The sequence below is a fragment of the Lagenorhynchus albirostris genome, chromosome 20, assembly GCF_949774975.1.
Source record: "Lagenorhynchus albirostris chromosome 20, mLagAlb1.1, whole genome shotgun sequence".
Classification (NCBI taxonomy): Eukaryota; Metazoa; Chordata; class Mammalia; order Artiodactyla; family Delphinidae; genus Lagenorhynchus; species Lagenorhynchus albirostris.
In genome coordinates this window covers 59,120,860-59,148,293 of record NC_083114.1, presented here as the reverse complement: position 1 = coordinate 59,148,293, position 27,434 = coordinate 59,120,860, and the positions used below count along the sequence as shown (strand labels likewise).

The 27,434-nt window shown below is 37.0% G+C and overlaps 1 protein-coding gene across 13 annotated transcripts in view; it reads left to right on the top strand.

The window, feature by feature from the left end:
• CEP112 (centrosomal protein 112) overlaps nt 1-27,434 on the top strand; it is a 416,092-nt gene that overhangs the window by 99,190 nt on the left and 289,468 nt on the right. For 12 of the 13 annotated variants that reach the window (XM_060134197.1, XM_060134199.1, XM_060134191.1 and 9 more), the window contains 5 exons: nt 7,262-7,416; nt 7,734-7,863; nt 8,633-8,725; nt 9,603-9,662; nt 15,702-15,781. In XM_060134197.1, the coding sequence (XP_059990180.1) occupies nt 7,262-7,416; nt 7,734-7,863; nt 8,633-8,725; nt 9,603-9,662; nt 15,702-15,781 (518 nt within the window). The remainder of the gene's footprint in view (nt 1-7,261; nt 7,417-7,733; nt 7,864-8,632; nt 8,726-9,602; nt 9,663-15,701; nt 15,782-27,434) is intronic. The other variant, XM_060134198.1, reaches the window with a different exon arrangement.

Genomic DNA, 27,434 nt, shown 5'->3' with positions numbered 1-27,434 from the left:
ATGTTATCTTCTAGGATTTCTGTAGTTTTGCATTTTGCATTTAGGTCTGTGATCTGTTTTGAGATAGTTTTTAAGATGTGTCTAGATTCTTTTTTTTTGCACATGGTTGTCCATCTGTTCTAGCACCATTTGTTGAAAAGACTATCTTTGCTCCATTGTATTGCCTTTGCTCCTTTGTCAAAGATCAGCAGACTGTATTTATGGGGGTCTCTTTCTGGTCTCTCTGTTCTGTTCTGTTGATCTATTTGTCTTTTCTTTTGACAGTACCACAGTGTTTTGATTACTGTAGCCTTATAATAAGTCTATTTTGTGTCTTTTGTCTCTCCATATAAACTTTAAGAGCAGTTTGTCCATATCCGTAAAATAACTTGCTGGGATTTTGATTGGTATTGCATTAAATCTGTAGATCAATTTGGGAATAACTGACATTGACATTATTGAATCTTCCTATCCATGAACATGGACTATCTTTCCATTTATTTAGTTCTTTGATTTTTCTCATTCTTTCATCAGAGATTTGTAGTTTACCTCATGTAGATCTTGTACATATTTTGTTAAAGTTGTATGTATTTGATTTTTTGGGGTGCTAATGTAAATAGTGTTGTGTTTTTAATGTCAAATTCCCCTTGTTTATTACTAGGAAAAGTGATTGACTTTTGTATATTAACCTTGTATCCTGCAACCAAGCTATAGTGTCTTATTATTTCCAAGGGTTTTTTTTTTTTTCCCTTCCCCATCTTTCCCCTTTGGTAGCCATAAGTTTGTTTTCTATGTCTGTGAGTCTGTTTCTGTTTTGTATATAGATCCTCTCTTCATTTGTATTATTTTTTAGGTTCCACATATGATTGATATCATGTAATATTTGTCTTTCTCTGACTTACTTTACTAAGTACAATATTCTCTAGTGTCTTATTATTTCTTAATGTCCTATTATTTTCAAGAGGTTTTTGATGTATACTTTTAGATTTTCTACGTAGATCATCTTTTTGTGAACAAAGACAGTTTTATGTCTTGCTTCCTGATCAGTATACCTTTTATTTCCTTTTTTATATATTGCATTAGCTAGGATTTCGAGTTTCATGCTGAAAAGGAGTTGTGAGAGAGAGCGCATCCTTTTCTTTTTCCTGATCTTAGTTGGAAAGCTTCTAGCTTCTGTTATCTGTAGGTTTTTTGTAGAGATATTTTCCTCAAATTGAGGAAATTCCCCTTCATTCCCATTTTACTGAGTTTTTTTTTTTTTTATCATGAATCAGTGTTGGATTTTGTCAAATGCTTTTTCTGCATCTATTGATATGATCATGTGATTTTTCTTCTTTAGCCATTGATGAGATGGATTACATTAATTGATTTTCAAATGTTGAAACAGCTTTGCATACCTGGGTGAGAGTTACTCTCTTTATTTGTATTATTGATGAAGTAATTGGGAGTGCACTCTTCATACTTGTATGGTGCTAGAGTAGGAGTTGTTGTTATAAAAAGTGAAGCATAATCTTGTTGAGTTAGAGAAGTCTTCCATCATAAAATTCAGGATGGACAGTTTAATTTGTTCAAATGGGAAAAAGACTACATATACATATTATTGAATGAGATGATTTGATCATTACTCACCATTATACTGCTGGTATGGGTGTAAAGAGCAAAGTAAGGAAAAGGTTAGAGTTGTTCAGGGCAGTTTGGAATGCGAGAGTCAGAAGGTAATCGTATGATACCGAGTTGCATTGCCACTGCCTATTAGAGGGGCAGATTGTATAGGTATATGTACAATATGTACTTTATTTTGCGTATTTTATTTCTGTTTTATCATATATATTATATATATATATATATAAAATACGTATTTTCATCACTGTTATTCTGTATAATGATATACAGACAACTGAGATCAAAATATTGCTTCAACATCCTGGACTTTCTTCTCTGATTTGTTGGGTATGTTTTCCTCTCACCTATTTTTTTCTTTCTCATATAACTAGTACTTTTATTCTTTTCTCTCATGTCCACTGTATTCAATATTCATATTATAGAAAGATGGCTGACTGCTTTTCTGGCTAATAGAAACCCTTTTTCCTTAGCAAATTCTGGAGAATTACTTACTTGTATCAATTCAATACTCTTTGCCTTGGTTTCTTTAACAATTTCTAATATTTTATAAGGATCACATGTTTCTTTTTGCATTAAGAAAAAGAAAAAACGCATTTTCAAAAATAATTTGAATATAGGGGGAATATCTTTATCCCTATTTCGAATTTCTTGTGTTCTCTCTTTACATTTTACAACACACACAAAAAACTTCTTGGTATATTCTATGAAGAACAGATGTGTAGGATGGAGATTTTGAAAATTTAACACTTATCCTATTTTAATTAAAAAATATTGAGAGTCTACAAATTCGTATTGAGTGCTTTACTACAAGCCAAGCACTGTCCTAGAAACAAGAGATTTATAGTGAACAAAGCAGTGTCTTGAGCTTACATTTTACTGGTGAAGATAAACAACAACAATAAAAAAACAAATAAATACATAAGTTTGTGACAAGTACTAAAAAGAAAAATGAAGGTTAATAAAAGAGAAAGGAGAGTGGTAGGAGATGAGAACAGAGAAGCCATAATAATCCCTTCTTTCTCTGAGCAGAAGGGAAGTCATTGGATGGTTTTGAGCAGGAGAGTGATATTTGATTAATGTTCTAAAAAGATCACTTCCTTGAAGTTCAGTGACTTTACCATAACTGTGGCATTTTTCATCTGTGTCAGTTTTATGGTGTGCCCTTTGTACAGTTTTCTTATAGTATGTTTTTTATTTTCTTTAGGTACACTAATGATGTAAATTTGAACTATCATTTTTCTCTTTCCTACATCTGTTGTATGCGCTTGTGTTTAATTTTTGTCCATTCTGGTTTGCTTGCTTTCCACAAGCTTTTCCTTAATTTTTTTTCTTTTAACTGTATCTCCCCCCTAAACATTCTTTTTTTTGGAGCTATTTTCATTATAGTTTTCCTTTTCCTAAGAGCTGTGTGTTCATGTTTCATTACTTCCTGTCTCTCAATATAACTACCTGAGATCTTACAGTTTTTCTCTGACTTATTTTTTTATAGAGGTGAGGTTTACTAAGTTTTTATGGATATGTGATTTTTTTGCATATTGTAAAAGATGTTCCTTATGATACATTTGGCATTGATTTTAATCTGTCACATGTAAGTGGTTTTATTTAGTGAATATTCTTAATTTGTCTTTTGTTTTTTCTGCCTTTCCTCTCATTTCCTTACCATATATTTATATAGATAGACTCCTGGCCCATTTTTGATTATTACTCATCTTTCAATATACAGATTTCTTCCTTGGCCAGTTATTTGAAGACAGTGTCTGGGTATATAGGACCAGGGCCATGTTCCATCATAGCGTGAATTTCTTACTATGCAGGGATGTATGTGAGAGAATTCTTTGAGCATTTATTGCTCAATAGCTGCAGTAATGCTTTTCATAATGTCATTTCTTTCCCTTAATTGCCCTAGCCATAGATTGTTTCCAGAAAATATGGCTTGTATGATTTTTCATTCAGTCCAGCCTTTCTTTCTTCTTTTTCATTCATTGGGTTCAGAGTTTCCAGCCACAACCTGTGCACATGTTATCACTGAACCAAGGAAGAGATTATTTGCATGCCGCTTAGTTTGGATAACTGTGTTCTGATGATAGTTTCTAAGATCTCCAGCCATAGGTCATTCTCTCCTGGAGTATTCCTGCATTTCTATTTGATCATTTAATTTTGCTGGCCATCCTCATATATTTTGAGTTAGGATAACAAATTCCTCATAGGTTTTATAATTTCAATATCTGGACCATATGCATGTCTATTTCTATTTTTTTCCTCTGGATTCTGTTTCTTGGAATCCTGGTATTTTCTGATTGAATGCCAGGCATTGTGTATGAAAAATAATAAATGCTCTGGATGATGTTTTCTTTCTCCAGAGAGGCTCCACCCTAAACTCTGAGATGCAGCTGGTATGGAGATAACTCACCTTGATCCACTCACGGACTGAGCTGACTCAAGGCTGGGTTGAAGTCTTTGTAATCTTTGGTCTTCTGCTGATTCATTTCCAGTCCTAATTGTAGCCATCAACACAGGTCCCAAATGAAAGCCTGTGATGTTACTAAGGGCCCTCCTTGAATAATCTACGATTTCTTACTCCTGAGTACAGTGACACTGCCGAAAACTCTAGTCTGCTTTCCAGAGTATGTTATCTTGGTTTCTTGGCTTCCTGCCCTGAGAGGTTAAGAATTTGCCAAATGCCTTGAAGAGAAGCTGCTTATGTGGAGCTCCTTTCTCTCAGGGATTTTGGTTCCTCTGCTCTGCTCTGCTTTCCTTGCCCCATTCTCATCCTTCAAGATTGGAAAATGCCTCAAAGGTAAAAGCAGCTTATACAATGTGGACTCACCTCTCTGGTGTTTCCTCCTCTGGCCCCCCAGGTCCTAGCTGCCTTGGAAGTTCTCCAGTGCCTTCAAATAGATTTCTTCTGTATCTTTTTGGGTTTTCAGTTGTTCTCAGTGGGAACATGACATGTTGCAAGCTACTTCTTCATAGTCGGAAATATAAGTTCCTCTCCTAGGGTTTATTAAATAGAGTTTCATTTATGTTTCCAGTATATCTTGTCTCTCTTTGGTAATTTCCAAGAGAAGGAAAACAAATCACCTTTTTTCCACCATTTAAAACTGGAAGACAAAAGAAATATTCTTTTATTTCTTCCAGTAAATTAACATTTAGGAAACAGGGAGAGTTTAGGATATATATTGAAAAATTGAAACTATCTTCTGAAAGAAACTCCTAAAGCAGAGGCATCACTAACAAAGAAGCAAAGTGAATCGGGTGTATAGAGAAGAAATCTGAGCATCTGAATGTGTCAGGCTTTGAGCTAGAAATTGTACATACTTTTAAAAGTTAATCTACATACCATATTTTTACATTAGACATAATTATTTCCATTGCTCAGATTTGGAAGTTATGGCACCAAAATTTAAATTATATACCTAATTCATATTGTAGTGAAGAAAGAATGAAATGAATACAGGATGTTGGAGCTGTAATATTATTTAATGGAGAAAAGATAGTCTCTTCAATAAGTGGTGCTAGGAAAACTGGACAGCTACATGCAAAAGAATGAAATAAGAACACTCCCTAATACCATACACAAAAATAAACTCAAAATGGATTCAAGACCTAAATGTAAGACCGGACACTATCAAACTCTTAGAGGAAAACATAGGAAGAACACTCTTTGACATAAATCACCACAAGATCTTTTTTGATCCACCTCCTAGGGTAATGGAAATAAAAACAAAAATAAACAAATGGGACTTAATGAAACTTAAAAGCTTTTGCAAAGCAAAGGAAACCATAAACAAGACGAAAAGACAACCCTCCAAATGGGAGAAAATATTTGCAAACGAATCATCGGACAAAGGATTAATCTCCAAAATATATAAGCAGCTCATGCAGCTCAATATTAAAAAAACAAACAACCCAATCCAAAAATGGGCAGAAGACCTAAATAGACATTTCTCCAAAGAAGACATACAGATGGCCAAGAAACACATGAAAACCTGCTCAACATCACTAATTATTAGAGAAATGCAAATGAAAACTACAATGAGATATCACCTCACACCAGTTAGAATGGGCATCATCAGAAAATCTACAAACAACAAATGCTGGAGAGGGTGTGGAGAAAAGGGAACCCTCTTGTACTGTTGGTGGGAATGTAAATTGATACAGCCACTATGGAGAACGGTACGGAGGTTCCTTAAAGAACTAAAAATAGAATTACCATATGATCCCGCAATCCCACTACTGGGCATATACCCTGAGAAAACCATAATTCAAAGAGACACATGCACCCCAATGTTCATTGCAGCACTGTTTATAATAGCCAGGACATGGAAGCAACCTAAATGCCCATCGACAGATGAATGGATGAAGAAGATGTGGTACATATACATAATGGAATATTACTCAGCCATAAAAAGGAATGCAATTGGGTCATTTGTAGAGACATGGATGGATCTAGAGATTGTCATACAGAGTGAAGTAAGTCAGAAAGAGAAAAACAAATATCATATATTAACGCATGTATGTGGAACCTAGAAAAATGGTACAGATGAAGCATTTTGCAGGGCAGAAATTGAGACACAGATGTGGAGAACAAATGTATTCACACCAAGAGGGGAAAGCAGCGGGGTGGTGGTGTGGTGGTGTGATGAATTGGGAGATTGGGATTGACATGTATACACTAATGTGTATAAAAAGGATGACTAATAAGAAAATAAACATTAAAAAAAAAGAATGAAATGAATACAGGATGTTGGGGCTGTAATATTATTTAATACTTAAACTTTATTTTAAATGTTCGTCTTAGAATGAGTATAAAAGGATACTATCTGGAACGTCATCCTAACCTTTTCTAATTACTGGAAGTGTAATCATTAAAATGAAAATTGATTATCCTTTTAGCTAATGCTTGCTTACCCTAATTTTAGATAAAGTACCTAGTTATAAATACCTTTATCTAGTTCCATAAAGATAAAAAATTCATAACAACTATCAAATAAGAAGGAAATGATTTAATTATGTGATAATTTTGAAGACTGTGGAAAAATGAAGTGCTTTTGATAAAATGGTAAGTAGATAAAAAAATGAATGAAAAATTTGTGCACAAACACTGCAGCTATGTAATAAAATATTCCTGTACACTTAAGTAATACTCTATGTGTCACTTATAACCTCTTTATTAAAATATTTGGGTTATGAATTTCTTTTTTGAACATGTTATTACATTGCTTTTATAATTTAAAAACTCTCTAAAACTTCAAATGAAGGGCAAATAACTGCTGAGTACTCACCTAACAAATACAGATTTATTAAGTTTCATAAGAATATAACTTTCTGGAGGCTAAGGACTTCACCTCTTCTATTTACTGCTATGTCCCTAGATGAGAATAGTGCCGGGTTCAGTAAATATTTATTCAGTGAATGAATGAATGGCTAAAAGCATATAAACACATTAGCCTTACTTTTATGGTAGAAAGCACTCCTTTTTTTAAAAAAGAGACTTGGTTAATTTAGAGGTTGGTTTAGTTTTTATTAGTATGGTTTATGATACATTTGTTTTTTCATATTCTTATCTCTCATACGTTGTATTTTTTCTTCAGGCTATTTAATGATACAGAATTGTTATAAAGTTAGAGACTTTCTTAACAATGACCCGTTATTTTAGAACCAGATGATCAAAGAACTGGAGTCCCGTGTCCAGCAGCTGACTGGAGAAGCAGAGAACAGTAATTTACAGAAGCAGAAATTAATTCAAGAAAAATTGGAACTTGAGAGATGTTGCCAGATAACATGTAATGAATTACAAGAAGTAAAGGCAAGGTATTGTCTGAAGTCAGATATCTCTCAGGTGTGGCTGTAAAGTACTGATATTAACTCTATTAAATTACCTGCTGAAATTAATCACACTTGTGCATTTAACTTGGGAGGTTTCCAATCTAAATGCTGCCATTTGTTAAATTTTTTAAAGTACCATTTAATATAAGAAGCATACTGTTTAAAAACAGTTGATAAAAATGTGGATACTTACTTGATATATTGAAAGATAATGCATTTGGATTTGGTTGACTAAAAAATTCCATTTTAGAGATTGATTATAAATATATTGGAAATATGTTTTATTCTCTGATTGCTTTTAGGCGCAACACATTGCATAAAGAGAAGGATCATCTTGTAAATGATTATGAGCAAAACATGAAACTGTTACAAACCAGATATGATGCTGATATAAACCTTCTGAAAAAGGAACATGCTCTTTCAACTTCTAAGGTATTATAGATGCTGGTAGATGTCCATACAAAGTACTTATTTCCTTTACTCAGCATATAGCCAAAGGTAGTAGAAGCTAACTCCTATCTGGCCTTTAAATTAGTCTCTCCTTTGCTTAATTTAATGCTAAGTGTCTAATATATAGCATAACGCAAATATTTAGTAAACTAAAATCTGCTATAAATTAACCCTTTTAATTACCAAAGTTTTTAAAGGAGGAAACATAAAAATCCGAGAAGAAATGTTCAGTTGTGTTAATAATACATATTTTGGAGTAACTCTATACATTATTATTATTATTTTGAAATCTTGGTTATGGTTTAGTTTTCCTGCCATCACATATGCTTCTATGAGCCCACAGACACCCTCAGGGGCACCCACACACTTTTGTGTCAGATAATTGAAACTTTCTGCAAAGAAAATCCTATAACCTCAATACTAAAATAATTAATTACTTGATATTTCATGAATTAAATATTCCAGTGGATTTGGTTTTAAAATTAAAATTTAAAAAGTTTTCTGTATACCTGTTCTTTTTACATCAGTATTATAGTTTCATAACTTTAAATGCCATGCAGTACTTAATTTATCTTTTTACTTTAAAAGATTTTTTAACTTAAAATTTTTTAAAAATTCAGATTTATAGATAATTTTAATTCTAACTGAAGCTTCGGGGGGGGAAAAAGTTAAATTTATTCAACCAGAAGTTTGTAAGATGGTAGAAAAATCAAAGTTTCATTTTTTTATTATTTTCTTAAAATCTTTTTAGGCATCTGGTATGATTAAAGAATTAGAACAGAACATCTGTCAATTAAAACAGCAGTTACAGGAATCAGAACTTCAAAGAAAGCAGCAGTTAAAGGTGAGTCCTGTCTTTTTACACAGAATAATGGCTAAAACTCACCTCTCCTTTTCTTGGTATATACATATAAACGAGAGTCGATGAAAAAAACTCAGAAATGCAGGTAGCCATTTCTGATTCTTTTATTGCACTGTATCATTTTTCATCTTATTTACTTTAACAAAAGTAGATGCTAATGGGATATAGAGTAAAAAGAACAATAATTTTAATTTGAACAATCTACTTTTTTTGAGATTAGTTAAAAGAATAAACCTTATTTAAATATATTATTATTTTAGAATTATTTCCTCTCTTTAAATTATTATCTGCCATTCTTTATAATTTCTCTCTCTTTCTTTCACACCTTTAATTAATTTATTGTTTGGGCTGCACCACTGGGCATGTGGGATCCTAGTTCCTCAACCAGCGATTGAACCCATGCCCCCTGCGGTGGAAGTGCGGCGTCCGAACCATTGGACTGCCAGGGAACTCCCTCTTTCACACCTTTTAGATCTTGCCTTTTTTCTCATGGTCAAAAAATACCAAGAACTTCTATATGATATAATTTCAAACTTATTATTTTCATGTTGATTCATTTGGTCATTTTTAAGTGATCTCCTAATTCTAAGGGTCAGAAAGTTTCTCTTTCACTGTAAAGTATGTACTTTTGAGAGTGGTAACATCTTCAGATAACTAAGGTTTTATGGCCTCCAACATAAAGCTATGCATGTTTCTAGTTGTAGTTTAGAAAACTGGACAGGTAGGGCTCTCTTAATAATATGCAAGACTCAAATAAGGTTTGTCATCAAAGAGATTGATTTGTTTCATTAGATTACCACTTTTATTGACCCTAGAAGCAATTTTAAATATAATAAAGATAAATATTTATTATTCACAGGATCAAGAAAATAAGTTTCAAATGGAGAAATGTCACTTAAAACGCACCTATGAGAAAAAGGTAATATGTTTCATGGGAAGCTATGACATTTAAAATAGCACATGAGGCAGTTAAGAATGAGGGTTGATTTTTATACAGCCGTGCATTCCAGCTCTTATTTCTGAGTTCGTTTCAGTTAGCCAGTAATCAAATTTTTCTTCTTTTTCATGTTTATAAACAGCTTCTTCAGTTTGATTTTTAATTATATCAACATTAAAACACCACTTCTCTGTTATATTTGAGTGAAGAGTATTATTATGTTCACCTTTCATAATAACCTTTTGAAATTATATTTTCTTTCTACCAGTAAAAATGTGATGTGACTGTTGGGTGTTATTTTTTTCTGTTGTATCATATGTGTAATAAGAACTCTAAGAAATTAACCAAAGAATATGAAACAGTGAAAGCATTGTCTGCTACGATCGATTAGTAAGAAATGGATTAGTCATTGTCTCTTGCGATTTATAGCAGTGACGGTAGTGACTGTTTCTACTGGTGCATGCTGGTGTCCTTGTTACCAGTAACAACTAGGGTCACTGCCACACTGTTGACACCTTCGGTGATAAAGTATAGAATTCTATGTCTGTGACTTTCAAACTTGAGTTTTGAATTTGTTGTTTGCTGTATGACTGTAATTGAAATAGCAAAGATTTTGTTGCTGCTTTTGGAATTATTTACAGTTCTAACATCCACCAAATTAATCCTCTTGTAAAATACCCACATAATGGAAAATGAGAAAAAAGTTACCCCTTCAACTAATTAAAATACATACAAATTAAAATTAGACAGATTTTATAGCACAAAATTGTTAAAAGACGTAATACCACATCTTATCTATGCATATCGTCACAGCAGACATGCATTAAATGCTTTCACGGGGCGAGGTATCACACCAGGCACTGGATGCAGGGGAGGGGTTGAGGGTGAACTAGCCATAGACTCTGCTCTCCAGCAGCTTAATGTCTGGGAAGAAGAAGGTTTCTGTCCTTTGGAAAAGTGAGTATTTCTTCTGATGTGCATTGACCTAAATATGTGCTCTTTAAAATTATAATTAATTTTCTTATTGTTAGAGTTTCTTTCCCCTGCAGTTTTAATACAGCTCAGTGCAAGATACTGAATATATTTCATGCCTACAAAATGATATCTGAACAGGAGGGAGAAATACTGCTTTCACTGAAATAAAGAATTTTTTCGGTTTCTACTGTTGAGCCATGCAGCTGCTTAACAATCTGACTTACCCAGAGCAGACCACGCACTGTCATAAGCCTTGCTCCCCACTGCCTGAAGCATGCACATCCTCTGGGTGTACCTGTTAGTCCTTTGTTCTTTCTTTGGGCAGATGTCTGGCTCCCCATCCATCAGGGCCACCTTCCTGGCCTCCTGCTCTTTCACACTCCGTGGTCAGCCCTCCTCCTGAGTGATGGTATCTGCTTACCTGTGAGCCCCAGAGGGTTTGGTACCAGGAGGAAGGCTCACACTGACTCATATACAAGATTGTCTTCCTACCCCAAAGTTGAGTCCTCCTGTGGGCTGTGACATACAGAATTGGGGCTGGAGAGGCAGAGTCTCTCCTACCACGGTCTTTTCTTGGCTGTTCGGCCACTGAGTAAACTCAGGTTTCTGCACCAGCCCCGCTCCCTGATGGACACACACAAGAAACAGAATGTTAAAGCTCAGTTCATCCCTAGCCAGCCACCTTCCCCCATCCTATTCTGTTTCACTTCAGGGAGCAGACCTAAATCCTTTTAATTAGGTGTCATAACTACAGCTTTTCCCTTTCCGTGAGCTATCAAGTGGTCTCGCTTTTAAATAACGTAACTAGTTAAAGAGTGTTAATTGTTTTCAGTGTAAATAAGATGTGTTTAAAATAGCAGCCATCTGTAAAGACAAATAAGTGTAGTTGTACATATTGCATACGTTCTAACGTTGTTTGTATTGGAAGAAAATGGCGCTCAGCGTGCCACTTTTTGTTTTACAATTAATTCCATAATCTCCCCCTTTTAAATTGACATCTGTTCTTCTTTCTTTATTAAACCTGCTGTGATCTCAGCCCTTGAAGATTTGATGTCCCGTACCCCCCTCAGGGAATATCCTCTTTGACTGCTCAGAGAGCTGACATAAATCTTACCGAGCACCAGACTGTGTAACCGGATAGCCAAGTGGGATGGATAGCACTTTTGTTTTTGTCTTAGACAGTGTTACAGGTGTGCGCATTCAGTAACTTTTGGTATAAAACTAAGTTCTGAATATCTGTTCAGGAGGAGGAAATGCCATCTGAATGACATTATTTCCTCATGCCAACAAGAAAGCATCAGAGTCTAACTTGTCTTTGAGGTAAGAGAAGCAGCATCAGATGCTCTCCCTGATTTGAGCACACACACATTACCTAATGGTCTTTATTGATCTCTGGTGGCTGTTACCTGCTCTTCAGATCTTTGAACATCAAACAAGTAATAGGTAGTAAAACTAAATTTCATTGTTTGATGAAGTGTCCTAATCTGTTAAATCAGGAAACGGTTAGGCTGAATGATTTTACTAGCAAGGAAACACCTGTCTCCTACAAGTAACCTGTTGCCTGTTTTCCACACAGGCACCAGAGAGTTAAAAGATGGTGCTGTTTACCGAAAGACGTTCATGAGACAGATGTTAAGCATGTATATCCTAAAATGTGCTGGAATTGAAATATCTACTTATAATAATTCTGATGTAACTGTGTCACAGTTGAGATCTAAAGTCTGATGGAGTTCAAAATTATTAGGAATAGTTATTCCAGTCTTTAGTGTTTATATATAATTCTTTTAATTAGGTTAAAAAATTTTAAATTTACACAGTTCTATGTGTATTGCATAGTGTTTTCCAACTACTACCGGCCTAATTTTCTTTAAGAGGACAGGTGTCTTGAGTGAAGCTTTAAAAAATGAAATTGTGCAGTGAAATGATTTATAGAGTTAATGGTGCGCAATGCACCGTATTTGTCATGGTGAGAAGCAGAGTGGGCAGTGTGGTTGCGAGACGCGGTGGGGCCGTCGGCTGGTCCATGCACGAGCCAGCCGCGGTTCCACGCTCTTCTTTATGCTGTGGTGTCTGCTGCCATCTGTTTCCTTGCACATAGCAAACCTCTTTCTTCTTTATACAAGCACACCTTTTTGATAACTTAACTTCTTAGGGTGCACGGGAATGAAATCTACATTTACTAAATGCTCGATAAATGTGCTTCTGGCTACCTGACTCACTCATTTACAGCAGACGCCCGTGTTGGAGAATATATGCTGTGTCTTTGTCTATCTGGTTTGTGTTTCCATTATTTAAATTATTAAAATTCATTTTTGATGCTAACTATACAGTAGGGAAAGGATTGCAAGCAAGTCAATTTAAGGCTTATTTCCCACTGCCATTACTACATTCAGAAGCAAAGGCTGGCAGTAGCATTATTGCCGTCACCCCCAGCTCTCTGGAATATAGGTAAAAACTAAAAGTATAACCCCAAGGGTCCCTTTAGCATTCAATACACATATATTCAATTAAGAACAAATAAGCAAAAAACAAACCCAGAACAGCATTTATTGACAATTCTAGTGCGGGCCAAGTGTTGTGCTGAGTGCCGAGGATATAAAAATAAATGAGAAACAGCTTTTAGCTTTGAGGAGCCACCAGCTCAGAAGCCTGTGCGTTGACACATGCATGTTTCACTCAGAGGGAAGGCTCTCATTCTCCCACCCAGATAGCCTCATTGCTGCTTTAGAAATGGTCCTAATAGTTTAGAAGCGATAAATTAGATCAGGGTGCTTGGGTAGCACAAGCCAATCAGGAAGTGGCAGCTAGAACTTGACCAAGGTTAAGATTGAATCGTGAGTGGTAAAAAGTGCTTACGAGAACTCAAAGTTCTTAGCAATTCAGGGGCCGTTTTCTGAAAGGGCAAATAGTCCACAGGGAATTCCATTATGTGGCATGCTGTATTGTGGTTTGGGGTGTTCATAATGACCTTGAATTTTCAAGAAAATGTTTGTGTATAGAGTATTTAGTCTGGGGAGGTGATGATAATTAACACTGCTGAGCATTTATCATGTTCCCAATATTGTTCTAAGAGCTTTACCTGGAGTCACTTATTAACTCATCACAGTTTTGGAAAAGCATGCTCATCCTGATTTCCGTCCTCATTTTCTAAAGAGGCGACTGAGGCACAGTGTCGAGTAGCTTGTGAAGGGGCGAAACCTGTGCAGTCTGGCTGCAGAGCTTGCGATCATAATCACCGTGTAACCCTAATAGATTTTTCTCAGAGTTGGTTCAGTTTTTGACATCTTCACCAAAGCGGGTAAATCTCAATTATGCTAGCGTGCAGAGAGTCCTGAGTCCCAGAAGAAAACCGAGCAGGAAATCGAGGGGGAACCCTGCTCGTGCAGCCAGCTGGAGGCCAGTGTGTCAGGTGCTGTTGACTTGCCAGTGACTCTGATCGCGGCTCCTGCGAGGTTTCCACGTAACGTGTGGTTTCGCCGAACCCGAGACCTAGTCTGTGGGGTGAGGGAAAACCTCCCCAAGCCCTCCTGGGGATTTCCTGGGAACTGGATTTTCACTGCAGCTCTGAGGAGACCTCACTAGGGGACATGGGACAGGAGCAGCGTTATGCCCCCCGTATTTTTTTTTTTTTTGTCAAGCACCAAATCTGAACAGATAATACTCTGTTTAAGAATGAGTAAGAGGAAGAAGCCAGAATGGGGTCTGGGGAAGAAATATTGTGGAGCAAAGGGAGGAAAGCGTGATACAGGCGACTCGGAGAAAGAAGTTTCTTCAAAAGAAAACATTAAGAAATTCATCAGTAGAATCCCCGAAGACATGATGTCCATGAAGGAGAAACAGGTATCATAGGGAAAGAAAAGGCTGAGGTGGAAGTGGAGGTATTCTACACCTTGGTGATCGCCATCACAGCAGCCAATAGGCGCTTTTGATCAAATATTGTCCTGGAAAACTCCCCTCTGTCCTCACTCTTTCACTTTACAGGCAGTTTATTTATTATTTATTTTACTAAAATACCAAAGGAGAAAAATATAAGAGAATTGTAATAGGAAAAGGCTAAAGGACATAGAATTTTTGAGCTAAATAGTTCTCTGTCCAAACCAATAAGTAGCTAACTAAATACAGGTATTTTTGAGGAGCACTGACTCAGGGTTTGAAAAGGTTTGTGACTGTGTGTGTGGGGGCGTGTGTGCGTGCGCTTCGTTGACTTCGTTCTTCTCACTCCTCCCCCACCTCCTGTGCCCCACCAGGCACGCAGTCCGCCTCACCTGGATTGCCGGCGGGTTGTGCTCGGGACCCCCGCCTGCTAAGTGACTTGAGCTCCCTTACCTTCCAGCTGGGCTCTGCACCCTCAGCTGTCTCCTCTGTGGGACCACAGCTGCTGTTTTACTCTCCCCTTCCCTCCAGCTGTAGCAGTTTCCTTTCCCTATTTTTAGATCCGTATAATGGGTCCATGTTAGGTATGCTTATCTGCATTTGCATACGAAGAGCTTTCTGTGAAGAGAAATATTCATTTGACCCTCATTATTCTTGCTGCCATCCCACCTGTTCAGAGGATGCCACATTTAGTAAAGAGATTCTCAGGGTGGGGGGACTTCCCCCCAAACTCAGTAGATGGTTATATAGATCATTCCCAGAAGTGGAAGACTGTTTCATCATAACCTGTATGTTTTGGGGGAATATAGACACGTTATTTATTGTATTCTCCTGTGTCTTGTTGGATTAATTTCCTTTGGTTAATATGTAATGTTAAAAAAATTCAAAAATGATTCCTCCCTTTTTGAATTTCTTACATATCAGTTTATTTTACAGGGAATCCACGTGCAGGTACATTTAAACAATGATTAACTTTGACCAGAAAATTATTACTGGGAGAATACTATTAAGATAATTCTATGGTAAATGATTATGGTTAACCAAGCCTCTATCTTGAAAAATCTAAATCTAATTTTATATTAAAAATAGATTTAAGATTACTGTTTCATTGTATTTCTCCTTTGAGTAAACTTGACTTGTCTTTTAGTAAATTTTACATCTTTGTCACGGCAGGTTCATGACTTGCAGACTGAACTTGATAAAGAAAAAGAAGACGCTCAAAAGAAAATCCATAAATTTGAGGAGGCTTTGAAGTGAGTAAAATTGTAATATAGTTAATTAAAAGAAATACTCTTATTCTAAACTGTGAGCCAAATTAAGTAACTAAAACTCAAACATTATAATATTTTTATCATAACCGTGCTGTGGTTTAGCTCGAGTTGGTTTTCTATCATCAGTCTCTATTTTCAGAATTTTATTACTAGCCAGTAAAGGAAAAATATCAGTTCAGCTGTCTTTAAACGATAGGAAGGTAAGAAAGACAACTTAGTGGTTTCAGATGCTTTCTTCCTCTCACATGAAAACAGATTTAAAAACAATAGCAACAATAAGATTTAGATCTAGGACATTTAGAAGTTCCTCTGTAGCTTTTTTGGGAGGAATTTGGGTAATGAAATGTTTCAGTTGTTATATTTAAAAATGGACTACTATACAGGCATTGTTTAGCAAAGGTTTTGTCTTATGGTACGTAAACATACACATTAAAATGTTATATTTTATTTGTCTTTTCCATTCATTTACTAAGTCGATTAGGCCCTACTTATCACTAGGTATTATCCTGCAGTTTTTAGCTGGAGAACATTGATTTATTCAGTAACGGTTGCGTTCTCACCATGTTTCAGGCAATGCCTAATTCCTTCCTGGAGGGACCTGTATTATAGTCCAGTTGGGAAGATATTCATGCACTTTGGCAGTTACAGTCCGGAGTGATGAGAACTTTCACAGCATAGAGGTCAATAGGGTACCTGCCCCAAGAAAGTGATTTAGGAAGGGAAGCTTACTTGGGCACAGTATATCTAGCTAACTCCCAGTGAATCAGCACATTCCATTTTTTATGCTTTTCCAAACCTCCAAAGAGGAAAATTTAGAGAAAGGCCAAAAAGAATATCCAGGATCAAAGAAACCTAGTATCAAATTCTTCCTGGGAAGATTGCATAACCGGAAGTTCCCTCTCCTTCACTCTGCTTGTTAGTAAAATGTCCTGAATGGGTTGCTGAATAGGACATCTTAAAATAATCTATGTGCTGTGACATCACAGGATATCAGTTTCTTATCTATACCAGAATTGGTGCTTATTTGTTCACATCACCACATATGAATTAGGTGAAATTAGAGGAGAACTGCAGTGTCCATTAAACATTAAGCCAGATAACTGTATTTTATACCCCAACTTGAATAGTGACACAACTAGGGCATTCTTGCTTTATGCATGGGATGCCCTCCCTTTATCCCTCATTAATTCATTTTTTTTCCTCCTTAAAATGTTGATTCACAACTTTCTTCGTATATTCAACTTACCACACTTTGGTTTCTTTTTTGTTCTATCTTGTCTGTTTTTTTTTGTAATTTCTTTATACTTTTTCCATTAGCTTGTTGATGTGTATTTTATATCCATAAAGGAAGAGGTAATTCCTTCAAATAACAGGAAATCAACAAATATTTGTCTAGTACCTACAATGTCTATATACTGTATTATCATACGAAAGGAAATCGAAGGTTTAGAAACTGTAGCTCGAGACATAATCCTGTTCTTAACAATTTTATAGTCCAGGGTAGGCATTTGAAGTCCCTGGAGTGTTAGGTATCAAGTTGTTGACATAAGTGCAATTGGAATAATAAGAAAGACTGTTTGCAGTTGGAGAATTGGGAGTCGATGTGTAATACAGCATGGTCTTTTAATGTTCACCAGTGGACGGTGAAAACACCCTGAAGCCTCTGTAGTTGCTGTATGCAACATGATCTATTCAAGGCTTTAGAGGTCTTTACCAAAATACCAACCTTTACTTGGAGTTAAAAAAAGCTAGTTTAGATTGTTAATAACATTCCCCTGTGGATCTGTTTCTTCCATTCCTTGTGTAGATGATGTCTTCATTTACACTAAATGTTGGTATGACCTTAACAATATAGCACCTGGTATAGCAGGAGCAATCTGGTCTGAAAATAGTAGCGTAAGTTATTGTGTGGTCTGAACTTCAAAGTAAACAGTACAACCTGGCTGTCTTCCCAGAGGAAAATATTCTGGGGCAACTGCTACTGCTTTTCAATCTAAGAATAGTGTTAGACCCGGTTGGTCCAGAGACAATTCCATTTTTCTAAAAGACAGGTATATGATATGGAAATTTGCCATGATTATTAGCATTTTTTTTTGTAATAAAAATATGCACAAAGGTGAAAAAAATCTCACTTTTAGAATGTGGTGGTATTCATTCATTTATTCATTCATTCTTTCACTCAGTAGGGTTGTTGATGGAGGATGTCAGAGAGCTGGAATTAACATGTGAATTAATGTACATATAAATACATGATAAGTGGATCCAACTCAATCTTTGGTTTAGAGCTCAAGTTGATACTTCAGACCCTGTTGGTATTTAAGAGGGACACTGATTTGAAGTTAGCACTCACTGTAAATGTAACTCCTAAAGCTAATTTGCCTACTTGTTACTGTTTTTCAGAAAAATAAGAACAGTTTAATTAATATTACTGTCCTACTACTTACAATTTTTATTCTACACATATCCTAAACAGTTTTTTGCTTCCTATTTCATTTTTGTTGCAGAAGATATTTTAATAACCTCCAGTAACTGAAAATTATCTGAAACTATAACTGTAAATGGTATGAATTTTTTTTTTTTTTTTTTGCGGTACGCGGGCCTCTCACTGCTGTGGCCTCTCCCGTTGCGGAGCACAGGCTCCGGACGTGCAGGCTCAGCGGCCATGGCTCACGGGCCCAGCCGCTCCGCGGCATGTGGGATCTTCCCGGACCGGGGCACGAACCCGCGTCCCCTGCATCGGCAGGCGGACTCTCAGCCACTGCGCCGACAGGGAAGCCCAATGGTATGAATTTTGTGTGTTCATTTTTCAAAGATAGGTAATTAAAGTAAATGGGAAACGTAGTACTGAATGGAAAATTACCATAGGTAATAAAATAACTTGGTGTAACTCTCTGAAGGACTAACACTGAAAAGGTATGTTATTTTTTTGGAGGAGTTAAAACCTATGAACAACAGATGTAGATAGTATAGATTTGGTTTATCCCTTTTTTGATATTTATATGTTTACCAAATTTGATTTCTAAGTTTTTGGTGCTATAAAAGTAATAAAGCATTGTTCTGAGATATTGTATAAATTGACTATTTTAAAGCATTCAATGAGACATTCCAAAGTCATCTTTTTGTAAAATATTTATTTATTTTTATTTTATTTATTTTTGGCTGCATTGGGTCTTTGTTGCTGCGCGCAGGCTTTCTCTAGCTGTGGCGAGCGGGGGCTACTCTTCGTTGTGGTACGCGGGCTTCTCATTGCTGTGGCTTCTCTTGTTGTGGAGCATGGGCTCTAGGCACGTGGACTTCAGTAGTTGTGGCACGTGGGCTTCAGTAATTGTGGCTCACTGTCTTCAGTAGTTGTGGCTCGTGGGCTCTAGAGCTCAGGCTCAGTAGTTGTGGCACATGGGCTTAGTTGCTCTGCGGCATGTGGGATATTCCCGGATCAGAGCTCAAACCCATGTCCCCTGCATTGGCAGGTGGATCCTTAAGCACTGCACCACCAGGGAAGCGTCATCTTTTTGACTGATACCTTTTTCAAACTCCTCTCTGGCAGTAAAATACAAAACTGTCTTGAAACATTTATTCCGATCCATTTTAACTTTTTTGTATTGTCAATTGTAAACATCATAAATATTTCTACTCTGACACTAATATATATAAGCTTTCTGTTTTTCAGTTAGTACTGAAAGTGAGTAGTGGTAATTTCACTAGAACATGTTACAAAATCAGTCTTTAGATGATATGATTATGAATGACCCTACAGGAGGCAAGCCCTTGTTTAACTAAAACATATTCTTTCTGTTGTAGTTGCTAACATATACATGTACATGTATACATGACTGTGTCTGAATGTATCCACCACAAATAAAACTTTTACTGGGTTTAAAAAAATACAGAGAGATGAGGCAAATTTAAATCTGGGCTGTAACCTCAGGCCAGACGCTTTCATGTTACTAAAACAAACAAACATGCATTTTTGGTAATAGGAGGTGTCTCATGAAAACTGGATATTTCATGAGTCCCCTTTTAAATCATTATCTTGAATTTTTGTCACAATTACTTTATAACCCTGAAACATATGTTTAGCTGACTTTTTGCCAATTTATATAATACACAAAATGTAGATATATGAGATATTTGATTATATAAATATTTAGAAATGTCTGTTAAGTTGGCTCTCATTTAGACTTTGCTGTCAATAAATATAAGGAAAAGTGAAACAGTGGCTTCTTGTACCCTTACAGTTTTTAAAAATAACTTTTTAAAGCTAGGTAATAGAGTCCCATGGTTTGAAATATGAAAGATAGGAAAAATGAGCATACAGGGAAAAGTCCCCTTCCGTAGGAGCCCTCTCGCTATACATTTTTCCTCTTGGGAAGGAGCAGTGTTACCAATTCCCTGTGTATCCTTTCATATGGAAGCATTGATACTCTTTCCCCACTATCTCTTCCCCTTATGTGCTACCTATATCCTGATATTTTTCACTTAACGTATCTTGGAGGTTATTTCATGTAAGGGCAGAAAGAGCTTCCCCATTCTGTTTTATGTATTTGATGTACTTTATTTCACTAATTCTTTATTGATGAACACATGATGAAAATGTTTCCCTTCTTCTCCTAGTACATACATGGTTTGATTTTAACATTTAAATCTGTGACCCATTTGGAATGTATCCAGTGTAGGTTGTGAGAGATGGATCCTGTTGCTTTTGCTTTTTGTTAAGTGGTTACCCAGTCATTTCAACATCATTAATTTAATGACCTAGCCTTTCCCTCTTCAGAGTTCTGCTACAGAACCTTTGTCATTGGACTTGGGTCTAGACTCTTGGTTCTGTTTGAGAGATCTGAAAATGCTTGTGCCAGCCCCACACTCCGTTGACTTCCACTGTTGAAAGGTAATGTTTAGTGTCTAGTCAGACTGCTTATCCTGTCACCTGTGCTTTTTCAGAATCCTCCTTTTTTTCTTGTTTATATTTTTCCGTTGGAGATTTATAATTAGCTTGTCTAGTTAAAAAAGGAAAACCATTAGTCTTTTTGTTAATGTTGCTGAACAGATACAGTTCAACAAAGGAAGAACTGACATCTTTTGATGCTGAATCTTTCCACACACAACATGATACGCCTCCCTTTGTTCAGGTCTGCCTCCGTGTCACTCTACAGCCAGATCCTGTTTTTGAAACAGACAGTTTGCAAGGAATTTGTGTTACTTAACTATCACAAGTCGGTTCTTTTATATTAAGTGTGTATTTTGACTGTCAATTAGGGTATGTGTTATGAAGCTTAAAATACATAGGGAGTTGTATATTCTGGGTTTGAAGTTTCATACAGTTTGGGATGTGGATTTTAAACTCTCTGTACTTTTGGTCATGCTGTTTATTTTTGAATGAAGAATGTAAAACTCTTGCAGGTATCCCTTGTTTTGTTGATACTTCTGTAGCCATTTAATACCTTAATATGTCATTTTAATCAAACTCATTTATTAATGCCTCCCAACATCTGTTTGTTCTAGGAACTTTGTTGGTACTGAGTATAAAGTGCCTGAGAAAGCAGGCAAGGCCTCTGCTGCGGCCACAGTACGTGGCTGCTCAGCTTTCGTGTTGAATGCCCCACCGTGTCAGTGTATCAGTGCAGGACACTGGGTGTTGGTCCCCACAGAGCGCAGGGCACCTCCACAGAGACCCTAGGCGGCGGTCGGTGTGTTTTCCCTGCTTCACTTGGTAACATGAGATATTCTTGATTTTATTTTATTTACTTTAGTGTAAAATAAGTATTTTGCCTCCTATTGAACAACGCATTGTTGGGATTGCTGCATTGTTTGTAAAAGTAGACATTTTGGGGCTTCCCTGGTGGCGCAGTGGTTGAGAGCCCGCCTGCCGATGCAGGGGACATGGGTTCGTGCCCCGGTCCGGGAAGATCCCACGTGCCGCGGAGTAGCTGGGCCCGTGAGCCATGGCCGTTGAGCCTGCTCATCCGGAGCCTGTGCTCCGCAATGGGAGAGGCCATGGCAGTGAGAGGCCCGCGTACCGCAAAAAAAACCAGACAAAAAATAGACATTTTGTAATGTGGAAAAAAAAAAATGAAGTGTTCCAGTCACTGTTTCAGGAGTTACGATAGTAATTTATAGGAAGTCCAGAAGCAGTCTGCTTAACCTTCTGTGTCCATAACATCCTTTTTAAAGCTCAGTTGCCTGAGGGCCTCCTCATCATCTTACTGCTCACATGGCTCTCCCTCAGCTGGTTACCATCGACTCAGATGTTCAAAGTGCACCATGTTCCTCCTCTGAGTAATTTTTTTCTCTATTCCTGTATGCAGAATGAAAATCAGTGTTTTTTCTTCCAGAGGCTGACCTAATAGAATGTCTTCAAAGCTACTCAACTTTTCCTTTTGGAGAAAAAAAATCTTAGGGATTTAAATACAAAGTCTTACTTTCATCATGGAATTTCTATCCAGAATTTTTTAGAATGCTACTGATTTTTTATAGTTCTGATTCCAAATAGCACTGTGAGTTTTAAATGCTTCCAGGATCATATCATTAAAATAATGGGTGAATACAGGAAAAGTAAATAACAGTAATGTTTTTTTTCATTTTTATTAAACTTTTTATTTTGAAATAATTTTAGGTTAACATGCAATTGTAAGAAATAATACAAAGAGATCTTGTGTACACTTTATCCAGTTTCCCCATTGGTAACAGCTTGAAAATCTGTAGTACACTATCATGACTAGGAAAGTGACATTGACATAATTAACCCATCTTGTTCAGATTTCCTTGGTTTTACATGTACTCATCTATGTGCTTGCACGTGTGTGCATGTGTGTGTGTGTGCTTGGTTCTATGCAATTTTATCAGAGTTGTTTACTGGTATATCCAACATCACAGTTCTGTCACAACGAAGATCCCTTGTATTGCCCTTTTATAAACATAACCATATCCTTCCTACCCTCTCCCCATCTTGACCTTCCTGTCTTGAGATTCACTGACTAATTGTAATTTGTTCTCAATCTCTATTTTCTTCAATTAAAAAAAAATGTTATGCAAAAGAATCATATATAGGGAATCACACAGTATGTAACCCCTTGGGATTGACTTTTATCATTGAGCAAGTTCTCCTGAGATTCATGGAAGTCATTGTGTGTATCAGTTGTTTACATCTTTTTATTGCCTAATAAGCAATTGTATGGATACAGCATTTTTTTGTTTGTATGTTTTGTTTCTGTTTGTTTAGTTTTTACCAGTAAACCACTGAAGAATATTGGATGTTTTTATTTCATATTATGAATAAAGCTGCTATGAAGATTGTGTACACGTGAACATGTGTTTTCATTCCTCTGGGATAAATGCCCAGGAGCGGAATTGCTGAATTGTATAGAAACTGCATGTTTAGTTTTATAAGAAACTGCCAAACTGTGTTTTGGCTGCTGTGCCGTTGTATTTTCCCATTGGTGATGTATGAGTGACCCTGCTGCTCTGCATCCTTACCAGCTTTAATGTTGTCACTATTTTTTTTTTAACATCTTTATTGGAGTATAATTGCTTTACAGTGGTGTGTTAGTTTCTGCTGTATAACAAAATGAATCAGCTATATGTATGTATATATATCCCCATATCTCCTCCCTCTTGCATCTCCCTCCCACCCTCCCTATCCCACCCCTCTAGGTGGTCACAAAGCACCGAGCTGATCTCCCTGTGCTATGCGGCTGCTTCCCACTAGCTATCTGTTTTACATTTGGTAGTGTATATATGTCCATGCCACTCTCTCACTTCGTCCCAGCTTACCCTTCCCCCTCCCCATGTCCTCAAGTCCATTCTCTACGTCAATAACAGTAATTTTTATTAGAGTTTATTTCAGCAAGTAAATAGTTCCTGTACTTATAATACATAGTTACAGTGAACTTATTACAAGAAACAACATAAAATATCTGTCTTTATTTCTAAAACAGACTGAAATGGTTTACAGTATAAGCAAATGTTAACATATAATTGAAATTAAAATCTATCATAAGCATGTAAAGAAGGGTGGATATTGTTGTACCAGAAATAAAATTATTTCTAATTTAAATACTAAATTTAGTATTTAAATTCTAAATTTCCCTTGACCTGAACTCTTTCAGGTGGTTTTGGGAGACATTTGAGTTTAGTGTACGTTAAGAGAATGGACTCTGGATCCACTTATCACGGGTCCAAATTCCAGCTCAAATCACTAGCTGTGTGACTTTGGGCATGGTACTCAATCTGTGTGATTAGTATTTACAACTGTAACATGAGGATAATAATAATTTCTTCCTCCTAAGATTGTTAGGAGACTTAGAATGTTTAATACAAAGCACTTCAAACAGTGTTTGTTGTATATGTATGTTAGCACCTATTATTTTATTTCTCTTTATCTTATAAAGGATACAAACAAGTGCGTCAGAAGAAGTAATCTTTTCCTGGCACAGTGTTTTTTTTTTAACAGCTTTATTGAGATTTAATTATCACCCCATAGAATTTACTCAGTTTAAGCATGCAGCTCACTGATTTTTAGTAAATTTAGAGTTGTGCAATGATCACCATAGTTCAATTTTAGAACATTTCCATCATCCCAAAAAGATCCCTCATGGCACCAGATTTTAGAAGGAAATTATCATGATTGATTTTTTTCTGACCAAAAGGAATAAGTAATAAGGGACAGGATCTTCAATAGTTATTTTGCAGAAAATGCTAAATGGCCACTTCTCATTCTGACCCTCAATGAAAGCTGAAATCATACTATTAAGATGTGTTTTGGCATTTTGTGGAGACCTGAGCTAATGTAGCCCTGATACGTTGCTTCCAAATTGACTGTCTGATGTTTTAACTTTGATACAAGGATGAATTTGAAAACAGATTCTGTGTGTGCGTGCACACGCACGTGTGTGTGTGTAAATGTGCTGAAAGGGGCCTGGAAATACATATATGCCAAAGTGTTGGGGTGATATCCATGTTTTCCTCTTTATATTTCTGTATAGTTTGAATCTTCTCCAATAAGAATATTGTATGTTACTTTGGTATCTTAAAACAATAGTAAAGACAAAAGAAACCAGTAAAGATTTTCGAAGGAAGAATGACAAACATTGATGATGGTTATCTTTAGTTGGTGAGCATATGGGATTTAAAAAAATTCCTCTACATTTTACATATTCTACAGTCACTGAGCCCAGCAACCCCTCAGAGTCTTGAGAAGTTTCAGCTTGTCTCAAATCACTGAGCACCAGGTGGGGCAGCCTGTGAACTCAGACAGTTTCTGGAACTACCTGAACTCTAATTATTTTGGGGTTTTGACCAGAAAAACCTTTTATGTATTTCTTATAATAAATGGATAGGTGATAAGGTTGATATTCCATTTTTTTTTAACAGGTGAGAATTTTTCTCACCTAGAATGGAGGGACATCCTGGCACAGCATTTTAGGGGAGGGTATTAGGAGGTCAATAGAATACAGACTACAAAATACAGCTTTCTAGTAAGTGTAAACTTGGGATGTTTTAAATGAAAATACAAGGTATTTTCCATGAAAGGTAGGTTATATTACATTTTAAATGTGCTTTATGTTTTCTGACTGTGGAAATTCACATGAAATTCACAGATTCGTTTTCCACATTTATCAGTCTGTTTTTGTAAACTTGAATCTGATTTTAGCACATATATGTTGATTCCTACTGTCAGAGCAGGTTACTGTGCACTGGTTGCCGATCCCAAGAGAGTAAAGCACTGTGCACTGGTTACTGATTCCTGGGGAGGACTCCAACTATTGAAACCGCACAGGACCCTGTGAGGCTCCTGGGCACAGAAGCCTTTCTGTCCCCTGTTTGTTGCTTGTAGGGAATAGACTCCAGCCTCCATGACCTTCCCTAGCCCCAAAGGGCAGATTCGAAGAGTTGCTTATCAGGGAAGGGAGGGGATGCAGAGACAAGGGAGAAGCAGTCAAGAAACAATGGTGCAGCCTTGGGGCAGGTCCTGGTTCCCCCTCAAGGGATGCACACAACAGTATCTTTAACCTCTTCTGCATAACTAAAACCCCAACCAAATGGAAGATGTTCCAGAGAAAAGGTCACAGTTTGATAACCTTGAAGCTCATCAGGAGACCACCTGAGACCAGATTAAAGGAGCGCAGGCCCTGCACACACCCTGATCCTTATCAGAAACCCCGCCCTTGAACCATTGCTATAAAACTCCTCACCAATCCCCCTGGGTTGGGACACACAGTACTTCAGGGCACGAGCCTGCTGTGTCCCCCCTTTGCCTGGCAAAGGAATAAAGCTATTTTCTACTTCACCCAAAACTCTATCTCTGAGATTCGATTTGACACCGGTGCACAGAGGCCAAGTTTTCGGCATGACTATCTGGAGGAAAGCAAAGATCATCACGATGCCAGGCACCAGGAATAGAAGCGCAGATGTTTCTGCCAACAGCATCTTAGTACTGGAGTCACCAGGAATACACTGCAGTCCAGCACTGAATGGAACAAGCTTCACTTACACAGAAAGAGGCAGAGAAGATCAGCTTCCGTGGTGGGTGTCCGTCCCCGGGGCACTGGGTCTCTCCTGTCCGCTAACACAAGACACAGGGCAGTTTTCCTGCCCCTCCTGTGCTCTCTAGAGAGACTCCGTCCCCTCCCTGTGAGGACAGAAAACAGTGGGGTTGGACAGGTGCCCTGTGGTGTACACACTTCAAGCCCAGACAAAAGAGCTTTCTTTGAGCTGAAGGGAAGGATATTCCTGCACGAGGCGATCAGCCCAGCACAGACTTTGTGGGCTCTTTATCTCAGACAGGAAGCCTTCCGGCCTGAGGCCCATCCTTACGTGGCTGAGTGGCTTTGGAGGACTGCATGCAGGAGACTGCCTTGCCTGACCCCGAGGTAGCCTAGGATTTCAAGGTGCCTGAGCTGTTCTTTAGGGAGATTATCCTGGCAGGAGTGAGGATGTCATCAGCTTGAGTAACAAGCAACAGGAAGCAGGAAAATAAGGAAGATGAGGCTACAGTAATAGTCCCTGTAAGAGACAGTGGACCTTGTGAAGGTGGCAAGTCAGTGATGAAGAGAGTAATTGCAGCCTCCAGGAAAACAGCCTCACTGGAAGCACTGTCTCATCTCAGCACCTTTATTTCATTCAGAGTCAGAATCAACTTTCACAAGTAATTTCCAAGGTATATACTGATGGAAGAGCTACACACACTGTTTTATATTTTTATTCCATGTGGAAGTAACTTAAGATTGTTGACTAAAAGGAAACATGAAATATTAATACTGAATTTTTAAATACTGTTTCATGATTTCAGATGATTCCAATTTAAAGATGTCTTACTTATTATTAAATATAATTAAATAACGCTGCAGTGAACATGGGAATGCAGATACGTTTTTGAGTTAGGGTTTTTGTTTCATTTGCACATATTTCTAGAAGTAGAATTGCTGGATCATATGATTCTATTTTGAAATTTTTTTTCAGGATCCTTCATACCGTTTTCCCATAATTCAGCTGTTATTTCTTTAAATATGCTTTCTACTCCCTTCTCCCAATTTTCTCCTTCTGAAACTCCAATAATTCACAAATGGGTTCTTTTTTTTTTAAACATCTTTATTGGAGTATAATTCCTTTACAATCGTTTGTTAGTTTCTGCTTTATAACA